Source organism: Blennius ocellaris (assembly GCF_963422515.1).
Source record: "Blennius ocellaris genome assembly, chromosome: 17".
Taxonomy (NCBI): domain Eukaryota; kingdom Metazoa; phylum Chordata; class Actinopteri; order Blenniiformes; family Blenniidae; genus Blennius; species Blennius ocellaris.
Genome location: NC_137666.1, coordinates 6,052,154 through 6,072,994, shown reverse-complemented (window position 1 = coordinate 6,072,994; position 20,841 = coordinate 6,052,154). Strand labels below are relative to the sequence as shown.

The window sequence follows — 20,841 nt, the reverse complement described above, 5'->3', positions numbered from 1 at the left end:
ATTAACATTGGGGGGAAACTTGTGGCTCAGTGTCTTGGCCTAGAAAAATCCAACCCATTGCCAGGCACCAGTGGGGTTGGATGTGACCCATTCTATACCTCTTGAGCTATAGCTGCACTGTGTGACTTCAGATCGAGCAGAACAAGCAAATAAATGCTAGGCGTTGACCATTTCCACAGCAGATTTGCAGTTGGCTTGTTGTAAGGCTTGCTGAATTCTGGATTTGTAGCCAGCCTACCTCTGGAATGGAAATACGACTGTTAAGCAGCAAGACGAGTGTTAAAACACAGGTAGTGTATCAGTAAACATCTGCTTGTCTCAAGTGTCCTTGAGCTTGTAACTAAATCCCCGTTGGCGCCCGGAGCACTGCCCTTTGCCGTTCCTCCAGAGGAAGAAGCAGCAGTTCGGGATCAATACGGAATCAAGCGTTAGAACTATCAAATTTCAGATAAGCAGCCAATCACAGGTCAACAAAACCAACAAACCAAGTGGGTTTGCTTGTGTAGTTAAAAACTGTTAGTGACTGAATTGGCAGCATAGAAGAAACCTACAGCAGCCGTCTTACACCCAGCAGCATTATCCCAAGGCGGTGGGGACTGAAGCACAGAAATGTCAATGTGTAGCAAATCAATAAACTCTTATTGAGCCAGAAAAGTAAGTGGCCTGTCCAGGACAATAGGGCTGCATTCTCCGTGTCTGTCATCCTCTATCCTGCTCACTCCCTCCACCTCTCATCCTAGCCATCTCTCCCAGGCTTTCCATTCATCCTTTCACATTCTCACTCTTTTCAATCCTACCTTCACTGCTCTTGTTGCCCCCCCCCCCCCCCCCCCCATTCCTCTTTCCTCCTTATGTTTGGGTAATGAAAAAGTGGAATCAATGAACTGCTGCTTTGAGCCAGCAGAGGTGTTGAATGGAAATCAATCTGCTATCTAAAAACAACAGACCTGCAAAATAACACAAACAACTTACTGAAGGGAAGAGAGAAAGCAGATGAATGAAGAGCCAGTTGCAGAGGAAAGAAAGAAAGGAAGAAAGTGCGATGTGATGGAGGGGAGGGACTATCAGTGTGGATGATGAACAGTAATATTTTGCCCCTGCAATAAATTGGTTGTTTTAGTTGCCATCATATTCTCCTACTGAACCTATGTGTTTTGGGTTCTCCCATCCAGGGTGTGTGCACTAAACAATCAAAAAATAGCTATTTGAAAGTGTTATGGGGAACCTTTGGTACCCTCTTTGACCCATAGACAGTTAAAACAGCAATCTCAATGCAATTGTATCTTTACAAGACAGACATAAACCCTGTTGGCGCCATGTCTCCATGATGCATCTCTGAATGGGGTTAAGTGCTGATGAATTATGAACAGAGATTAGGAATGCTATGCAAGGCAGACAATATCATTAGATGAATCGCTGAATGATCCCTGTTTGGTAGTTATATATGGCTGGGCTCATAGTGCCAGACAGATTTCATGATTAAGAGTTGGACATTCAGGACTCATCCCTCAAGTTCAGTCTTCTGAAAAGACCTTGACATCTTGGGGCACTGTTGTCATTGTGACCCGTCAATCTGAATGCTTTTCTGCTTTCCTGATGATATTGTCTATTGATGAAAAATGTACAGGGGATTAGTGGTGATATGACAAGTAGATAATGCTGGCATAATTCCCTGCAGGAGTTGTACATATATGTTAATGCCCTCCCCCCATTTCACTAGAGCAAATATTTAGTCAAAATAACTCCCTGTGAGATCAATCTCATCTGTGTAATCCTGAACAAACAGCAAGAGTCAAGAGAGGCTCGCTGAGCCGTCCCCATCAAGGCTGTCCTAGTTTGAGTCAGTGGATTTGACTGCAACGTAAGTTTTTACCAGTGTTTGAGAAGAACTTAAATTTTCTTACCTCACTTTGCTTTCCTTCCATTTTTACCACAAACTATTCAGACAAGGTATTGCCTACATTGTTCAGTTTGTGTGAGTCATGACTAATTTGTGTTTCAACCTTGTTACTCCTTTATGCTCTTGACATTTAAAATATATAATTATTGTATATAATCTGTTGTTAGTGTGAATAGGAAACTGCACTTTTAACGTATGACTTGTTGATGTCTACAAGCTATTTCCAATGATCCTGTAGTGCCAGTGTTGCTTCCTACAACTGACACCACGGTACCCCATAGCAACTTTGAAATTATCTTATAGTGCACATAAGTGCTCTATAGTGGAGCCCTCTAAGCACACTTATGCTACTAGTTAACTTGAAACCCCTCCGTAAGCTCTTCTGCTCACAATCTTGTAGCACCCAGGTTGCTTTCCATTTTCAATCCAGCCCAGTTTTGTAATTTGTCCTGTTTCCATTTCCTGTGATCACATTTTCCAAAAGGTTCATTAAATTTGCATCGAATCTAATGTAATCTAATCTATACGGGTCAGACTTAGGTAATTCTCTCCCTCCACATTGGGCACGTCAAGGTTCAGTTTCCACTGTGTCAACTGTCTGACTCCACTGCGATGAACGTCACGCTTACGTATTGACACTGCTGTCAATCTCACCTGTAAACCAGCGAGTCGTCCTGGCTCCCGTTGTACTGTATCTGGAACATCCTGATTCCCGGGATGTTTCTTTGAAAGTTGAACTTAATGAGTGCAGTCGATGATGTGGCCTCAGCCGTCACCACCCTCTTGTCCACCCCACCCTTCACGTCTCCTGTCACGTTGCTCCCGTTGGCACCGCCTCGAGTTGAAGTGGAGATGTCCGACGAACCAGGGTCCGGCTCTTGGATGTTATTGGTGTTGTTGGTGATATGGGGGAGTTTTATAATCACCAGGTCAACAGTCTGGTGGGCTTCGCCAGCGGGATTGGAGGAGATGCAGGTGAATGAACCCGTGTCCTTCACAGTGCTGATGAGGATGTCCAGCGTCCCATTGGTGTAGACAAGCGTTCTCGACGAGTTGGACACCAGCTTGCCCTCTGGAGAGATCCAGTGAATGGCTGGCTCTGGATCTCCTCTTGCCTTACACCTGCAAGGAAAGCAAATCAGTGGAGTGGAACTTACTGGAAGTAAGACAGAATGGGGTCAGCTGTACAGTAAAAGCAGAGCACTGGTGGACAGATGTTTCTGGATTCCCTCTTGGAGTAGAAGGAAAAGTCAATGTGGAAGCTTGTGGACACATGAATTGGACTTATAATGGACTTGGAAGAAAAATCATTCAGTAAAAGCCTTTTGGCTTTTAGTTTTGGCTTTAACTTTTGGCTAAAGCATATTAAACCCTTGAGGCTGAACAACAGGCAAAATGAGTGCATATATTAATAAAAATTCAAAGAATGAAGTATGATCCTTTTTTATGGACTTTACTGTATCATCCAATATATTCTCTATACATGCAATGCAATGAAATGCTACAAAAAACAAAACAAACTCTCCTCTCTTACACCAGAAAACCTTTTTGAAGCAGTCCAGAGCACGAAAACTAAAATACAGAAACATATAAATTGTCAAAGAAATTCTAAACGACTAGAGGAATACACTAATTAATCTGCAGATATTTTATTCTTCAGTGTGTAAACAATTTAAAAAAAGACCACTATGTGGGCTGGATAAGTATCATGAGCTCAATTTCTTCATCATTCTGTTTTTGTTTGTATCTGATGAGAATTATAGTATCCCAAATATTGTCCAAACAAGTATTTTTTCCCCCACTACCATAAGTGTTCAGAAATTAAAGTCAATCAGTTAAAGTTTAAGTAACTTGCTTTCCTTTTTTTTTTTTTTGCAGTTGAAAATCTTTTTTTTTTAATTAAAAAAGTAAATTTTTAAATACATTACAGTCATTCCAATGTGCTTTTATAAAGAAAATAGAAAAGCCCAACATATCCACATGAGCAAGCACGTTTGTTTGCGACTGTGGAAAGGGAAAACTCCCCCCAACAGGGAGAAACCTTTGTAGAAACCAGACTCAGAGGTGGCGGCATTCTGCAGACCGGGTGGGGTGAAAGGATATAGGAGAGGAGAGGAGAGGAAAGACAGAGATAGACTTGGTGGGGAGATACATACAATACCCTTGTTAGTGCTACATACATTTCTTTTTTTTTCTCCTTTTTTTTTATAATACAGTAATCACAGTGATCCAAATATTTTCCAACTGCCATGAGATTAAATCAGCCTGAGCAACAACAGAGTAACTTGCTTTCCTGAGACCATTGCTGGGAAGGTTTGTGACAAGTAAAGCCATTGTATACAATTACATATACAAGTACGCTTTATGGACTAACTCATAACAAAGAATGTTAAATAATTATGTTATTTTATCATAAAATAATACATAAAGAAGTAAAGGTTGAGTAAACTAGTGCTGCTATTTGCCAGGAAGATGAGGTGGGTCTTATATAGGCTGGAGGTAGTTGCCATCTGTCTCAAGTTGCTCTCATATGATCAACCACCAGCAACACTGAGACGAAGACTAAACAGCAGCGAGGTTGTCACCAACCTCTAACCACACATGGACAAGAAAATATATGAAGAAAAGTTGTTCATTCAGCTAACTTATCTTCAGACAATTTAGAAAATTAGAAAGAAACCCAAACTAAAATGCCAATGTCTGATGTACATTATCTCTCAAGAGCTAATTTGACAGTATAATTGATTTAGGACATTGCAGCTTCTTTGGAGTTGTCAAGAGGATAATGGACTGTGACAATTTGTATGAAAGTCGATTTCTTTTTTTTTTATCTGTATGTGAGAGGGCCAAAATGTGGCTTCATCTCTGCTAAGAATTTCTGGTGGTAAAGAGACCTAGATTAGTCCCAATGGCTTCAGCTGAACTTACTGTTAAATATCTGAATATAGGGTATAAACTACCACATAAAAGAGATGGCTCTGGATTAAAGGAAGTCAAGATTATTGAGCAACACATGAAAATGACCCATATTTGTACTTTTTATTTAGTGCGTATATATGGTCTGCTCAATGCAAAATTAAATGATAAAAATGCCAATGAGTCCTGACTTTTGCCATTCATGAGCCAAATTGGGTGAAAAAGCTCATGTTGGTTAAGTTGACCCATGGTAATCGTCACTCATTTCCTATACATGAATCCAAAGATGAGGTACAATAAAAAGCGAGGAATATTAACAATTAATCTATTGTCTTTGCCCCATTTTATTATCTTCTCACTTTCATCATATTTTCATGTTTTGATACATAACATCTATCATGGTTGAAAGTGTGTGACCAATATATATGCAAATGAGGCAATCATCATCTCTCAGACCTGTTGTCTTGATTTAGTTTTGTCCTGCTCCAAATCTTTTGCGTAATGTTCCTGTCTTGTGCATCATTGAACAGTTGGGCTGTTTGTGTTCTTGAGTGCTTGTGTGTAAGAGAAATTGAACGGACAGGAAAATAGTACTACGATAATAGCAGAAGCATTTCATGTAATGAAAACCCGACTCTTGCTTTTTCATTCACTCTGAGCACTTTTTTTTTTTTCATGCATTTTGTGTAACAACTGATACCTAAGCGCGACTCTCTGCCCTTCCAGAACCCTCATCTCATGGGAGAATCTGGTGATGAGTGGAGGCTCGCAGAGAAACTCCTCCTCAGGGATGGACCAGAAGTATCGGCCTGACAGGTGCTGTGGCGTGGCACAAGTCTCCAGGTCATCCTCTCTGTTCAGCCTTCGCAGCCAGAGGAGCTCGCAGTTACAATGGAGAGGGTTCCCACCAAAAGACAACGCAAATGACGAGGGGGTCATGGCCCCTGACGTGGCAAGGACCTGGAGGAGTTGTGAAAAAGTGGAATTAGGAAAACAAGAATCTTTGTGTCAGAGCCCATTTGATTAATTCATGGACTAACCAGTAGTCTGAAGTGAGGGAATCGAGGAGTTGTATTGTGTATATTACATATGAATATTAAAATAAAATATGATTCATGTGAGATATTCATAATTTAACAAAATGATTTGGGGTAAATTTAACACGAAATGTTGGTTTAGTTTAGAAAGTCAAACACGAATTTAACTGGTCAAGCATGTAGACAGTCATTCATAAAGACGGACGGTGAAGTTGGACTGCTTGTCTGGCTGACGCTCAATTATAAAATTAACAAGTCTCATAATATTATGAACACTCTGCTGGCCGGCATTGTTGTTATTGGTGATGTTCTTGCACATATGCAGAAGAACTGTTTAATATGGCTGTAGTGTACTTGTGCAGTAGCAGCGATTCAGAAAAGTTCAGTTTTCCCCTGTTTCCACGGAGTTGGAGCATTGTCAAATAGTTACAGCTGGGCTTTCAGTGACTTTGAGCACCGTTGTCCTGTCAACGGACACCCAAACAGCTACGAAAGCTTTAACTTGAAATCATTGTTGTGCAAACAAGGCCTGAATTTATACTTCCTCAGGGAAGTCGTGCAGGCCTTTTTCTTTTTTTTTTTTGTATTAGGTAGTGCACCCTTCCTTTAGGCAATGTCACAGCTAAATGTTGCTTTTGTACTGGATGCAGAAATGTATATTTATGCGACAAAATCCTGTTTACATATTTTGACTTGCTATAATCAGAGGAGACGATAACTGAATTTCCTCATGTGGGATTAATAAAGTCTGATCTAATCTAATAAGTGCCCCTCACTATTTTTAGCTCTTACACCAGCTTTGTTCGACTCGAGCTAAGTAATGCTCGACTGCTGTGTTGCAGGCTGTACTCAAGGTTTGTGTTTGAACGTGATAAGAATACCTGTGCTCGTTGGAACAGTGGGTCTGGCGGTAGCTTCTGCAGCTTGTTAGAGGTCACATCTAGTCGGTTGAGTTTCTGTAGGAGGGAGAAGGTTCCCTCTGGAATGAAGTCCAACATGTTGTGGTCTAAACTCAATGTGTGGAGGCTTGTCATTCTCTGCACAATGGACAAAAAGAAAAAAAAAAGTGATTCATTGTGAGTGATGAATGGACTAAAAACAGTAATGACAGTAAGTATATTTTCAGTGCATTAATCAGATCTGCTGAGCCTGTAACAATTTCTTTAGTAAAAAATATTTGTGCTGTATGTACTGTATATACACTTATTTGTTTATTCTCCCAGATCCTAAGATCTTTTAACTAGTTTAAATTGCCTGAAAGCTTTTTCTTTTCCCAGTAGCCTCGAGCCAAGCAGGCCTGGAAATGGTCACACAGTTCAAAAAGCTCCTGACCTGGATGGCATCCCATGGAATAGAGTCTAGATTATTATAACTAAGGTCCAGCTCTTCCAGCGCCAACAGGTCATTGAATGCTCCCTGATGGATCAGCACCAGCTGGTTGTTGTTCAGAATTAGATGGTGAAGTTTGGACATCCCGCTGAACGTATCGTTGGCTATTCTCGTCAGCCGATTACTGTGAAAGGTCAAAGAGGAGAAGAAGCGAGTCTTAAAAGGCTGGAACTGTAGCAGGAAGGAGAAACAAATGACATGACACGTGTATGTGGTCAAGTCGTACCTGTTGAGGTGTAGAGCTCTGAGGTTTTCCAGATCAGCAAAGGCATGAGGTGTGATGTAGGAGATGGTGTTTCTTGATAATGTTAGATCCACCAGTCGTGTCATGTTTGCAAAATCCTTCCTTTTTACACTGTGAAAATAGGAAAACAGCGAAATCAGAAAAGAAGCACATGGCAGGAGTAGTACATGTGTTCTACTCTGAGCATTTCTGCAGCAGAACTGATAGAGTCTGTATCAGCATTCCCCATGTTTGTCAGTCTTTTAATAGGGTTCAAATGCACAGTAGACTTGAAAGGGGAAATGGGGCAAGCTCCTTTAATATTTAAAGCCAAAGCTCATTCTAAAACAGCATTCACATACGGCATTCCTTTTATCCTGGTGAGATCATTCAATATTTGTGAGCGTGAACAACTCTCTCTCTCTCTGAAGGCTGAGGATCAGACGGCTGACGCTTGAAACTGCAGTGGCATCTGGAGACAGCCTTGAGCTGCTCGGCTGATGATGAACTGACCATGACTTACTCTGTCATCTGATTTTTGTATTTATTTTTTTAACACCCAAGTCAATTTAATTTCATCATGGTGCTTGCAGATAATGTGCCTTAAGCCTGAAAAGAAAAGTCAAATTCAACTACTTAAACCTTTTCAATGGAGATACAGACATATTTACCTGAAGACACCATAGTGATGATGACATTTGTTCATTTCAATACATTCAGATTAAACAGAATCCTACATATTATTATGTATATTTTCATTTTACACATCCTAAAAGAGAAGTAGTCATCAGAACTTTTAATCTTCGAGGTGATATAGGGTTAGCCCTAACCTTAAGAGCTACTGTGGTGTGCTTGCAATCAAAAAGTGACTACTTTTAAATACAATATAGACATTTCCAAACCTGTGGATATCCAGTAGATAGTCTTAGCCTGATCTCTGGCTTTTTTCTTAATATATTTGTCATCAACTACAATTTCAATAGCATTTCTGTACCTTTCTGAATCCAAAAAACATTATACACAACAATTTAGAATACGTGTAATTGAGTTCAACCTACTACACCTTAGTTTTGGTAATATATTTACTTCCTTGTTTATTTGTCTGCAGACATAGTTATGTAAGACAGATTAGTAGCATTACCAGTAGATCAATTTCAGAATGGTAGTTATGGAAGGAGATAGCCCCACTGGTCTTCCCGTTTGTTATTTGTTGCAGATGTTTTCTTTTTATTTTTTTGTGTGTGTATGAATTGAAATTGAGAGGTAACAAAAAATATAAAGTAAACATTCCTGTTCTAAGGCCTGATCTAGTATGGGTTTGCGCACATAAACACATGAGTAAACTTGATATTCCACACACATTGTGGAGGCTTTTCTACTGAGGATAGTTTTCTAAGTAAACACCACATCATTGAGGATCAGGCCTGACTAAATAATACACAGTATCTACCAGATGACAAATACTGGGAGGGGTTTATGCATGGCGAGTAAGTCACATTTCTTTTACAATGTCTGAAAACATTTCCAATTTTCATGTGTGCCTGTTTTTAAGGTGTTTGCAAAGGAGGAACAAATCGACCCAGCTCTCAGCAGGCATGCTGCTATTATTGTGGTGAGAGGCATTGACTATTTTTTGCAGACTCTATTATTAGAAATCGTCTGAGTTGTACCCCTTTCGAGATCTCACAATCTTTTCGGAATCACTTCTGTTGCTCTCCTTTTCCCCACAGCTTTGACTTTGTGCCACATAATCTCCCATATTCTGCAGTTTTTCAAATGCAGATTTGTTTGCTGGAACGCTCCACTATGTCCGATAAATTCCTTCACCAACATTTTCAACTCCATATTTTATTCTGTGCTTTTTGGAGCTCCATATTAATGCTTCATGAGGAACATAAACAAAACTGAACATGAGCAACAAAGATACAGAGGTATGAAAGGTTATCTTTCAGGGAGTTATGATGACCATAATAGATGACCTTCTGCCTTTATTAGCAAATATGCATCGAGACTAGCTGCCATATCCCAATCTGGGGCACATTTTTGGTTTTGGTTTGAGTTCTGCAAATGAGCAATATAAAGGTATGTCGTGCACACTCCTGCAACACCATAAACCAATGACTGTCAAAGAAATAGAGGTTTACAGCAGCAATGGCCTCAACTTTGTATTTGTGGTGTTACATTTAAAGTCTATAATAAAAAGTGTTGCAGTGTTTTTAACCTTTAGTATGTCAATGCAGCTAGTTACTCTTTAAAATATTACACCTGCTGTAAATACTTTTACTGAAAATAAAAGAAAGTAGAATCTATTGGATTACCAATCATCTTGCTCTATGTACATGCACATCACTGTGTGAATGAAGTGTTGTTGTCACACATTAGCTGAGCTGTCAGCACTGTGTGGGTCAGTCTGATTGATTCAGTCATTAAGTTCAGGTAAATATACATCATTTAGTTGGAAGAAGCTTGTCCATAATCTGCATGTCAGTACTTCTTGACAGGAACAATATTGTCATTAACTAATGATAACAAGAAAAATCCACAACAAAACAGGTGAGACAAACAGAAAACATTCACTCAACAGCAACAGCTCCAGGAAAAAAAGCTAATATTTATTTAGTTATGCTAATGCATTAAATGTTTATTTGGATAAGGGTTGTTGTTGATTTTACATAAAAGTGAACATCTCTCAATTCAAGTTGCTGTCAGGAGGATTAAGTTACTTTTCTATTATTGAGACACTCCAGTTTTTTGAAATCATGACAATGTATCACTAGAAAGAGACTGCAGGTCTGCCGCTTCCAAATTATCTTAAATTATGGCCAAAGTAAGCAATAATGAGCTCACTCAACGTTTACTAACAATTAACATCACATTAATTCTTTATTAGCCTGACACTGCCAAAGGAGATATGTTTCAGTAATGTGTTATTCTCCTTGGTGCTGATTATAATATATATTACAGAGAACGTTCTTGTTTTATACTTCTGTTTTTTTTATCTTTCTCAGTAAAGGAGTGATCCACAGCAAATAAAAGAGCTATGCAGTAAAATATTTTTCTTATTAAATATATATATATATATATATATATATAAAAAAAAATAATTTTCGCATTTTCACCAGTGTCATGTAAACGGTACACCCAAAACAAAAGTCTAGGTTTTCGCTTGAAAATGTCACGCAAATGGGACCTCAGATCAGTCAGTTGGTCAAACCAACACATTTTGGTTGCTACTTTGAACAGCACAACTCGGAATAGTACTATCTCTGTGGCCAAGGTGGCAGTACTCTTCTTCATAGAAGTATTTTATTCTATGGAGGACCAGTGAAAACCATCAGCATGTCTTAAGTTACACAACAGCAGTTGTGGCAGTGATGTAGTGAGCTGGTGCTTCCACTCTCAACAGTAATATTAATGATGTGACCATCACCTTGTGACAAAGTTGTCAGCCAGCCGCAGCTCCACTGTGTGTCTGTCAATGTTGGGCGGTACAAACAGCAGACCTTTCTTGGCACAGAGGGTTGCCAAGTTGGGTGACAGGATCTGACATACGCAGCGCTTCGGGCAGATCTGTGCCCGCACTGCCATGGCAACTGCCAGCATCACGCACAGCAACAGCCTCTCCATGGTCACCACCTCCACCTGCTCACAACACCTGGGAGCCAGACAGAAACAAAGAAAGATGTTAATAACATGCAAACTTTGTTTTGATGATGTCTGAGAAGCGAATGAGAACGCTTGAGTGCTTTAAAAGGTTCAAGATTATTTGTCATGAAATGGAATGTGATCTGACCTTCTGAACAATGCGCAATTATGATCAGGAGTGGTTTGCATCCCATTAGGATAGGGATAACATGTTTACTATACAGTACGACATAAGTCCAAATAGAAAGATGAATTTCTGAGGTTGCTGCAAAGCACAGAGAACAAGGGAAGTGTTTGGGGCATCTGCATCTCAACCGAGCAGAGCTTTTTCATTGCACTCTTGAATAATAGACTACTTATTAACCACTGCACTTATAAGATGTATTTGAATTAAGAGTAGCTGTCCAATGTGATTAGTGCAGTATTAAGAATTATGACTGGTATTATACGATTCTGAGACCTTGTAGCTTTTGAGAGCAAACACTGTTTTTTCTTTTACACTTTCTTTTACACTTACCAGATTCGGATGTACAAACAAGCACAAAAAAACAACTATGTATATATATGACGCCCAAGACCTTACAAATTAAATCTCTGTCAATTGTTAGGCATTGCTATCAAACATGAGGAGGTGTTCAGAGTCATTTATTGCTCAGAAAACTGTGCGCACGCACACGCACACGCACGCACACACACACACACACGCACGCACGCACGCACGCACGCACGCACGCACGCACGCACGCACGCACGCACGCACACACACACACACACACGCACACACACACGCACACACACAGGCATCATTAGCAAGCATCAGTGCTTGTAGTTAATTACTGGAGAGTTTTGAAAAGAATGAAGAGAGAATGAATGAGAGAAAAAGCTCATTAATGACAACCTTGATTGGGGTTTGAAGGACAAGGAAGGATCAGGATTAAAGGGATCACAGCACTCTAACAAACAAAACAAAACAACAGACACATCTGTTGTCATGTACACAGTCATATAGCAACACAACACCAAATCTCAACAGGGTGATATAGTAGGAGCTTTGCCTAAAGTAACCCTCTCACACACACATAAAGGATAATTATCTCTTTTATATTCCTCAAACATGATGTAAAGTTACAGCTTGAAGTCATGATTTTCAACATGAATAAGTAAGACAGTAAAAGAAGCAATCGACTGGATCTTATACAATCAGATTGTGTTACACATATAGTGCATTAAAAGTGATAATATAATCTATCTATTTATCTATCAAAAAATATATAGTGTGTGTGTATGTATTTATTGCTTTTAATATGTGAAATATGAAACATGATACTTTATTACTTAATGATAACACACAACACAATTTATTGAAGCAAAAATATAAATTAATACGTTTCATTGACGCACTGTCGATGTCACTCTTTGAAATCACAACAAATAACATTGCTGCACAAACCAGTGTTTTATGGCCGCTGCGATCTGCATCTCCCCTGACAGGCTCTTACGATGTTAACACAAAATGCTTCCTTGTTGAGTTTTGCCTCCATCTGTGGTGTTAATTCATCACTGTGAGTGTCTGAGTTGCTCTTCCCAGAGAGACACTGCCAGTCTGACTGGCAGTCCTCTCTCCAAACCCGACAGATCTGAGATTTATTCCACATGGTAACTATAAGCCTCGCCATGTCCGGTTTCTAGGTTTCACAGATTTTTTTCAATTGCAGCCCTTCAGTCTATGTGTTGTGTATTTTTTTTTGTGTGTGTGTTATTTCTATTTCATTTGGGGCCACATGGAATCTATTTTTGGTAGATTGAGTGCAGGGAATTTGTTTCTCATGTTTTTGTATCTTTCAACATTAGTTTTGGATATTTGTGAAAGTTCTGAGTTTCTTTTTCGCAAAGTTGAACTCTTCTATATTTTTTTGTGATCGTTCTACGCCTCTTCATCTGTTTGCGGTCCGTTGGAGGTTTTATAATAATATTGCTCTATTTTGTTACCATATCCAGCTTGAATCATTCAAAACAATTCATCTCAAGCAGTAAAATAGGTACATGGACAAATAAAATTGTATTGCCCAGTTTAAGTTGTTCTTCAGAAGCTGATGCTTTGCAATCAAATGATGAAGAAAATAATGGTACAAATTGACTGCACTGTGAGTGCTACAGTTTTTGGTATATTGTATCTCTGCTCAGATTTAATTTAGCCAATTCACCTCTCTCAAGTATAACGCTTTTTTGTTTACTTCATTACTGAGACGAAACCTGCCGTGATGTCGGAGGTCATACAATGTCTGGTTTTCCTTTCGTTGCTGTTTGAGTGCAGATGCAGAGCAGCGGCTAAATAGAGCACCGGATGAGTCATACATGCTGATATCACTCTGGTATTGCAAAGAGGGAGAGAGAGCCGGGCGGGCGGCGGGGGTGAGGGCACTCATGACCCCAGTGACACGAAAGCAGATATCAGCTCATTAATTACACCGAGAAATGACTGTAATGAGAGTGAATGAGTGAGAGAGACTCTGGAAAACTGAAAGGAAATGAGTGAAAATTATCAGAGAGGAGGGAGAGAAAGATCAGAGAGTGAGCTAATTAAAATGAGTGCTGAGGTGTGAAACGGAAAGGCGAGTGGTGTGTGTGTGTGTGCGCGCGTTTGTGTGCCTGCGCGCATGTGTGCTGGTTCATCTTAAGAGAGAAGATGAAGTGTGGTAGGTAGGTGATGTGTTCTGTCACGCTCACACATGAGATGCAAGCTACCAGCAACATCTGCCACTCTAGAGGGAAAGATGATCTGCCAGTCTGATCAATTCCATAAAAGCCTTGCAAGTTCACGACGGAGCATACCTCGAGGTGACATGTAAAGACCAGTTGGATCAAATGGAATGACAAATCAGTCCAATGGATTATGAGCAAAGGAAAAGGAAGTTAAGCCGCTCTGTTTGTTGTGGTGTGTCAAATACGATTCCGTTTCACAGATGGACGCGGAGCTGCCTTATGCACTCTTTTGAAAATGGTCCAGCCGGCCCCCTCAAAAGGTCTGCCTCCGTAAAGCCAGTTTCACCCCTGGCTTGTTCACTGATGAACAACTGACTTCCCCCAGACAGCTCAAATGGATTCTCCACACGCTCCATACACCGAAACTGATTTCAGGTTGCATTCAGATCTCATGGGAATAACAAGCGCAATGATTTGGCAGTTAGGAACGATGGCTTGGAAGGATTTGCACATTCAAACTCTTTTGAGTCTGCCAAGAAGGAATGATTGAAGATGTCTCATCTTTTTTTTTCCCTCCACAAGGTCACATGCTTTAGCAAAAGCAAATAGCAAAATGCAATAAATGAAATACAAACTTGCTTATTTAGTTTTTTCTGGTTTTAGACCCATAACAACCCGATCTTTGGAAATAGCACCAGGCGATAAATATATTAGAACGAGCACTATTATAAAATACCTTACTGGTTAGGACCTGAAAAGTTAAAACAAAGCCAAGGAGGGAGCAGCATCAGGAACTTTACAGTCCATTTACTGGATTTGCAGCCACATCACTGCAGTTCAACATGGGCTGACATTTTTCCAGGGATTTCTCTTCCCTTTTCGAAACTAATGGAGGCTGTGGCTCTGTCATTAGCTTTAACCGAGCCTTCATCTCTCTATTGCTGTCATCAAAAATCAGACAGAGCCAATGGGGCGGCACCGTGGGCGGATGAAGGTTCAACTTTCAATCATGAGGTTGTAGCTTAGACTGTGCCATCTTTGCCTTCCTATATCTCCAGTGTCCTCGAACCACAAATCCCTTCAAATGGATGATTATACGATCTTGCACGACAACAGCCATTGGTGTGTGAATTGGTGAAAGTGATTAACAATACAACATGCTTCAGCAACTACTGAAGTGGAATCTATTTCCAAAATATTTAGCTTGGTTTCAATTAGTGAAGTCATTTACTTTCATAAAACAAAAGTGAGATTAAAACAGGATGCTTTGGCTTTAATTCTGTAACACCTGAAACTTCAATGGTGAGGTAAAACCCAAATATAATCTCAGAAGGACTTTTCTTGGACTGGCTGGTGTGAGCCGAGGTCTCGTAGCTGAAATCTTCACGGAGTGATGTCTCATTGGAAGTAGGAAACCACTCCGATGGTCCCAAAGTGTCATCGAGAGACCCTGCGGGGCTCTTAGTAGAGGAGTGTCAGGTAGTTTACACTGGCACTCACTGTGTTAAAATAGATTAGCTATGTTAGTGTTTGGAAAATACTTCATATGTTGAAGTGTTCTCCTACGGTCTCTGAACGCCAGGCTCTTGTCGAGAAGAGCAACATTGTTTACTGCAAAGTATGACTATTGAGAAATCCACACAGACAGAAATCCTCTGGAGATTTGAATGATGGAGAAAATGAGGCAGGTTGCAAAGTCTATATTTCAACTGCCTTTCTTCTTGAAAGCACATACAAAAACGTATTCAGACATTTCTGCAGCATAATTCTAATGCAAAGCTCACTCACATTTCAATCAGCTATATGGAGTATAGCATGTAAAGCTTAATTTAATATAGGGACGTTAATAATGACTGTTGACTGTACAGGTATCATTGTATTACTGGTAGTTATGTTTGGCTTACACATCAATATGCTTATTGGCATGGACTTCTATTGAAGATGATCAGATACCTGAACTGGAAAAAAGTCCAGCTTATGAAACATTGTAACAAATATTCTTAAATAAAAATGTGGTTTATTAAGTGGAAAACACATAAACACATGTAACTGTACTGCAAATATAAGGGATTTTATTTGTCTTTTTCTATTCATAATGATTCAAGTGCCTGTCATGCACTTTCTGATTCTGGTAATAACGCCAAATAATACACAGATGTGGTTCATAGTATGTTGTCAAACCTAGGAAAGGAAAAGAAAATGACTTGATAAATAAACATTAACATAAAGCAGCAGTAAATATATCTATTGAGTTAACTCAAGAACCTTTGAAAGAGTCAGAAAATCTGCAAGAGTATAAAATTTGATCTTACACTCCTACTATAATTAAAATGCCTATAACTTCCAACTATGAATTATCTATAGTTAACAGAATAGATTTTGACAAAAAAGCTGGAACAAAAATTAATTGGTATAAAAAGTTGTAACTGTAACGGCAGGTGCAGATGTGAATCCTCAGCTTTTGTTTTAACAAAGGTCCTTGCAAAAATAATCCACTCTAAGAAGGAAAATGTGAGGATCTATTGCAGGGGCTTCAAACATAAGGCCCGCATGCCAGAACTTCCATGACAAAGGCTCCAATCCAGGCTGTTAAACCACCAAGCAAAAATTTTGATGAAAACATACATGTTTTAAAAAGATTTAATAGTAGCAAACATAATGCAACACTGAGACCAGAGCTGAGATATCAGTGATGCTTCCATGAAGGTTCACTACCTCATTGCTATAAGGCTAGCGTCAAAGCTATGCTGTCAGGGTGAGTTTGTAAAAACATGCATAATGCAACAGCTATAGGAGAAGCTTTTTGAACATTTCAGTCGTTGCACCCGATGGGATAATTAAAATGAGCTTTATTTTCCGATTGCTGTCACTTTCAGTTGCAACTCTATGGTTTCAGCACAAGTATAGATCTTTTCATCACATATTCTCTTGTGTGAAAAAGAAAAACCTTAAAGGGTAACTGAAATGTTTTTCAGATTTCATCTTTAGAAAGAAGAATAAATATGCTTTCGAAAGGTATATAACATTCCCAGATAAAAGTCAGAATTCCGACCCTTTTAATTGACTTTACATGATGCAGCAGACGACGGTATATTTGCGGGCCATAAATGTGAGCCGCCTGAGCTAGACCGGATATGACGTACGAGGGGTTATATGTCCCAGCCAAAACAACATCAGCTGATTGAAGAATGGAGGGGTTTGGCGATACAGAAGCACCTAGGAGCGATGTTAGCGAAGATTTAAGTGGTAGAAGATTCGTTGGTTTTGGACGAAGATGAAGGAGAGGAATCATCGGAGGAAGAATTAGAAGAAAATCAAGGCGTTCAACCATACATGTTTGAGCCGTGAGTACATATTGTGTGTGACCGGGTATTTACCCGTGAGTACATATTGTGCGTGACCGGGTATTTACCCGTGTGCACATATTGTGCGTGACCGGGTATTTACCCGTGTGCACATATTGTGTGTGACCGGGTATTTACCCGTGAGTACATATTGTGCGTGACCGGGTATTTACCCGTGTGCACATATTGTGTGTGACCGGGTATTTACCCTTGTGTCAGAGTGGGTGTTTTGCAAAGTTTATTGGTCTATTTGTCTTAAGTTTTAGCAGGTTTTAAAAAGACTTACTGAAAGTTGGGTTTAAAAATCCGTTAAAAAGCCGTTTAAAAATGGTGGGGACAGAACCAGGTTTCAGGATACGTTTCCTCTTCACATCAAAACCAAGTGACTCTCGGATTGCGGGTGCTGTTTCGTAACAGTCATCCGTGAAATGTTGACTGCAGAGATAGGAGGCCTCTGTTGGTGTCCAGTTGGAGCGAGTGCGCTGCACTTGTTTTGTCCATAATCTCCTCAAAGTTTCATCTTTTGGGAATTTATGGACACTTACAGACGGACTGGGCATTTGGGAACACCCAGCCGCAACACAACGCTTAGGCATGACTCTAAAAAACTGCTAAATAACGCGATAATGCAGAGCACATGTAAACAAGACACTACGATCAGCTGTTGTGGGCGGAAGTAAATAACTCCTCATATGTCACAGCGCAAAACTACGGCATGTTGGGAAAACTAGGTCAGTTTCACAGGGCGGGAGATTTAAAGGCATTTTTAGACGTTCGGCGCTCAAGAGCAAGATAGTGGTGTGATTGTCATTGGTGTGTCATATATCATTCGAAAGGGGGAAAAATAATGCTAAATACTGGTGTATTTTAATATAATTATTTCAGGGACCCTTTAAAAGGCAAGGCAAGGCAAACTCATTTATGGAGCACCATTTGGACACCAGGCAAGTCATACTGCTTTATAAAAGAAATACATTAAAGCAAGCAATTAAGAATCTTAATCTCAAGTGATTAGAAGTATGCAATTCTTTAAAACCTCTCACGCACTCACATCCTTTCCATTGGGCCGACTTTATTAATGTTTAAATTTAAAGGTTATTGTGGCACTATTTTACTGGTCCGGACCAGAAGAGATGAAATTGGATCGTATGTGACCCCTGAACTTAAAATTGATTGACACCCGTGGTTATTAACTCAACTTTTTGAGTCTACACCAACTAGCAATCAAGAGAAAATGGAAAGACAACAGAATTCTGACATTGAACATGACACAGATGACAGTATTCCTACATTATTTTGTGGACAAAATAGAAATTTGCATAAGATGTGACAAAAGGAATTTAATAAGAATCCTTTTTGTTTTTCTAACAGTACTTAATCTCTCTCAAACCACTGCTTGTTTGTTCCCAATCAGACAGTAACATGCACTCTGCAGTCAAAATGAACACCCTTGAGTTCTGAGGGTGGCAGACACTTCAGTTCATTTTGCTTCCATTACTATTTTAGAATAAGATCTACTTGATTTTCCTGTTGCTGAATCAAAACTACAATCAAAAGAAGAAAGCAGTCCCGACAACACTGAGTCTGTCACATCGAAGGTTTTAAATGCGACTCTCCCAACATCTGACACAGCAGTGCTACACCCATTTTTGTTCGAGCTGTGTTAGTGCAACGCAATGTTCCTTCAAATGTACAATGCCTGGCCCTTTTCTAAAAGTGGGTGTCAGGTTGCAGGTTTAATAACAGATGCAGTCTGGTCCCAGACGGGGGCTGTTCAAGGTGGAAAGGGCTTAAGTGCTCATAAAAATTGCAAGTGGCCAAGCTCATACAATATGATTGAGGGACTTGAGAGCAGGTCCTAAATGGACCTTGAGCCTTGCTTGTTTTCTCCAGCTCAAGAGTTACCTTTGAACCTCTCACTGAGGGTTTGCTGGGATACAAACTAGCATGAGACCTGAGCAAATGCAACTCATCACTGGTTATTCACACTGGCCGTCCGCTTAATTAATTACATGCACTTGTGTGAACTAATGTGACTCAGTTCGGTTTACATTATTTCTCCTTTTAAAAAGGTAATGATCTTGTCTTCAGTAATATAGTTTCAAGGTTACTATTTGTTAGTTGTTAAGACTTACATTTCTTGAGGTACAGACCTGGATTCCATTATAATGAAATGCTACGAAGCATTTTTTTTGACCTTGCTCATCGGATATGGTCTTAAAAAACAAAAACAGAACATATTAAGTAGGATTTGGGTAAATCAGAAATAGGAGCGCACCTCGCCCCGGTGTTTGTACACTCCGTACACAAATTGTAATTCAAAGCAACGAGGAGATTACAGCATCCTGCAGTTGCTGCGGGAAAACCTTTTAGCTTCTGCCTTTCATTTTCTCAAGCGAGTGAATAGTTTACTTAATAGTTTACATGGTCTTCTGTGCCTTCAAGCATGTGCCTCGGCTGTTTGTCCCAGCATCTAATGCATAACAAAAATGCACCAATGCCCAAGCCACTTAAACTGACCTGCCACTTTCCTGTTCTCTCACATCCGCCTGTTCGGCTTTGCATTTGCGTGTCCACCAGAGTGAACCTTCCGCTTCAGCTAATGGCTTTAGCCACTCGACTGGGGTCAGCTGCTGCCTAAATACATCACAATTACTCTTTATTCAATTAGTGAAGTTTGGGACTGCAGCACAGCGCAAAGAAATATATATTTAAATATATAAAAAATACAAACAAATAAAAACCAACACGGGCCTGAAATGCAGTTCAAATCAAGGCTAAATTCTCATCTGCATACACACTTTGCATCCAAAATTGAAGCTTGAATAGATTTTGTATGCACGCAGTGAAATTCGCATAGGCAACTTAACATAATAGCGATGGATCTGTCACTCAAAATTCATATTCATTTTAGATGCAATGAGTCTTTAGATTAAAATAAAATGGTTTCCATTCACTGTTGCTGAATGACCTTAACGATCATAGCTGGCAAACTAATTAGGAGATGCTAGCCTTTTAATTTTTTTTTTATTTTTATAAAAATAAAAATAAAATAGCCTCATTAGTTTGTGAAAAACACTAACTGTTTTCACTTTAGCCTGAATGAACAACAACCTTCTTCCCTTCACAATAGGTTGTTTTCCTCTGACTCCCTCAAGGAGGAGAATTTACTGCAGTGCTAAGACATACACCAACACATTATATGACATGAGCGACAGCATACATACACACACAACGAGGCCTGCAGGTTAACGCTGATACCAGTAAACAGAAATTCGCTTTCTGATAACATCATAAGTTATCATGCAAAATGTGTCACATGCATTTTGTTCCTGTTTCTAAATAACTGCTCTTGAACATTTTGAAAATGATGTCTGTTTACACGGAAATGGCAGAAATGCTGGAAATGATGGAGTTAGGAAGCCAGGCCACGTGTTGGTGATGGTGGTTGTTTTTGTTATGAAACTACACTCACATGCATGCAGAAAACATCAACAATGGAGAATACACGGACATTCCTATGGGCAGAAGACAAAGTAGGATTGATATTACGAGTGACTCTCAGCTATAAACCTTCCCAGGAGAAAATGTTTCCATGGAGACAGAGTCAGAGCATTTTCAACAAGTTGTGTTTTCAATTAATTTTCAATTGTGTAAACGGGGCCTTAGGTGAAGACTGTACAG

At 39.7% G+C, this 20,841-nt stretch overlaps 1 protein-coding gene across 1 annotated transcript in view; it reads right to left on the bottom strand.

Annotated features, from left to right (window-relative positions):
* Positions 1-2,550: 2,550 nt before the first annotated feature.
* lrfn5a (leucine rich repeat and fibronectin type III domain containing 5a) overlaps positions 2,551-20,841 on the bottom strand; it is a gene marked incomplete at its 3' end in the record, with an annotated part of 102,004 nt that continues 83,713 nt past the window's right edge. The window contains exons 5-10 of the mRNA XM_080513492.1: positions 10,896-11,120; positions 7,469-7,597; positions 7,186-7,366; positions 6,735-6,890; positions 5,517-5,776; positions 2,551-3,022 (exon numbers count right to left, since the gene is read on the bottom strand). Coding sequence (XP_080369618.1) covers positions 2,551-3,022; positions 5,517-5,776; positions 6,735-6,890; positions 7,186-7,366; positions 7,469-7,597; positions 10,896-11,092 — 1,395 coding nt within the window. The 5' untranslated portion in view covers positions 11,093-11,120. The remainder of the gene's footprint in view (positions 3,023-5,516; positions 5,777-6,734; positions 6,891-7,185; positions 7,367-7,468; positions 7,598-10,895; positions 11,121-20,841) is intronic.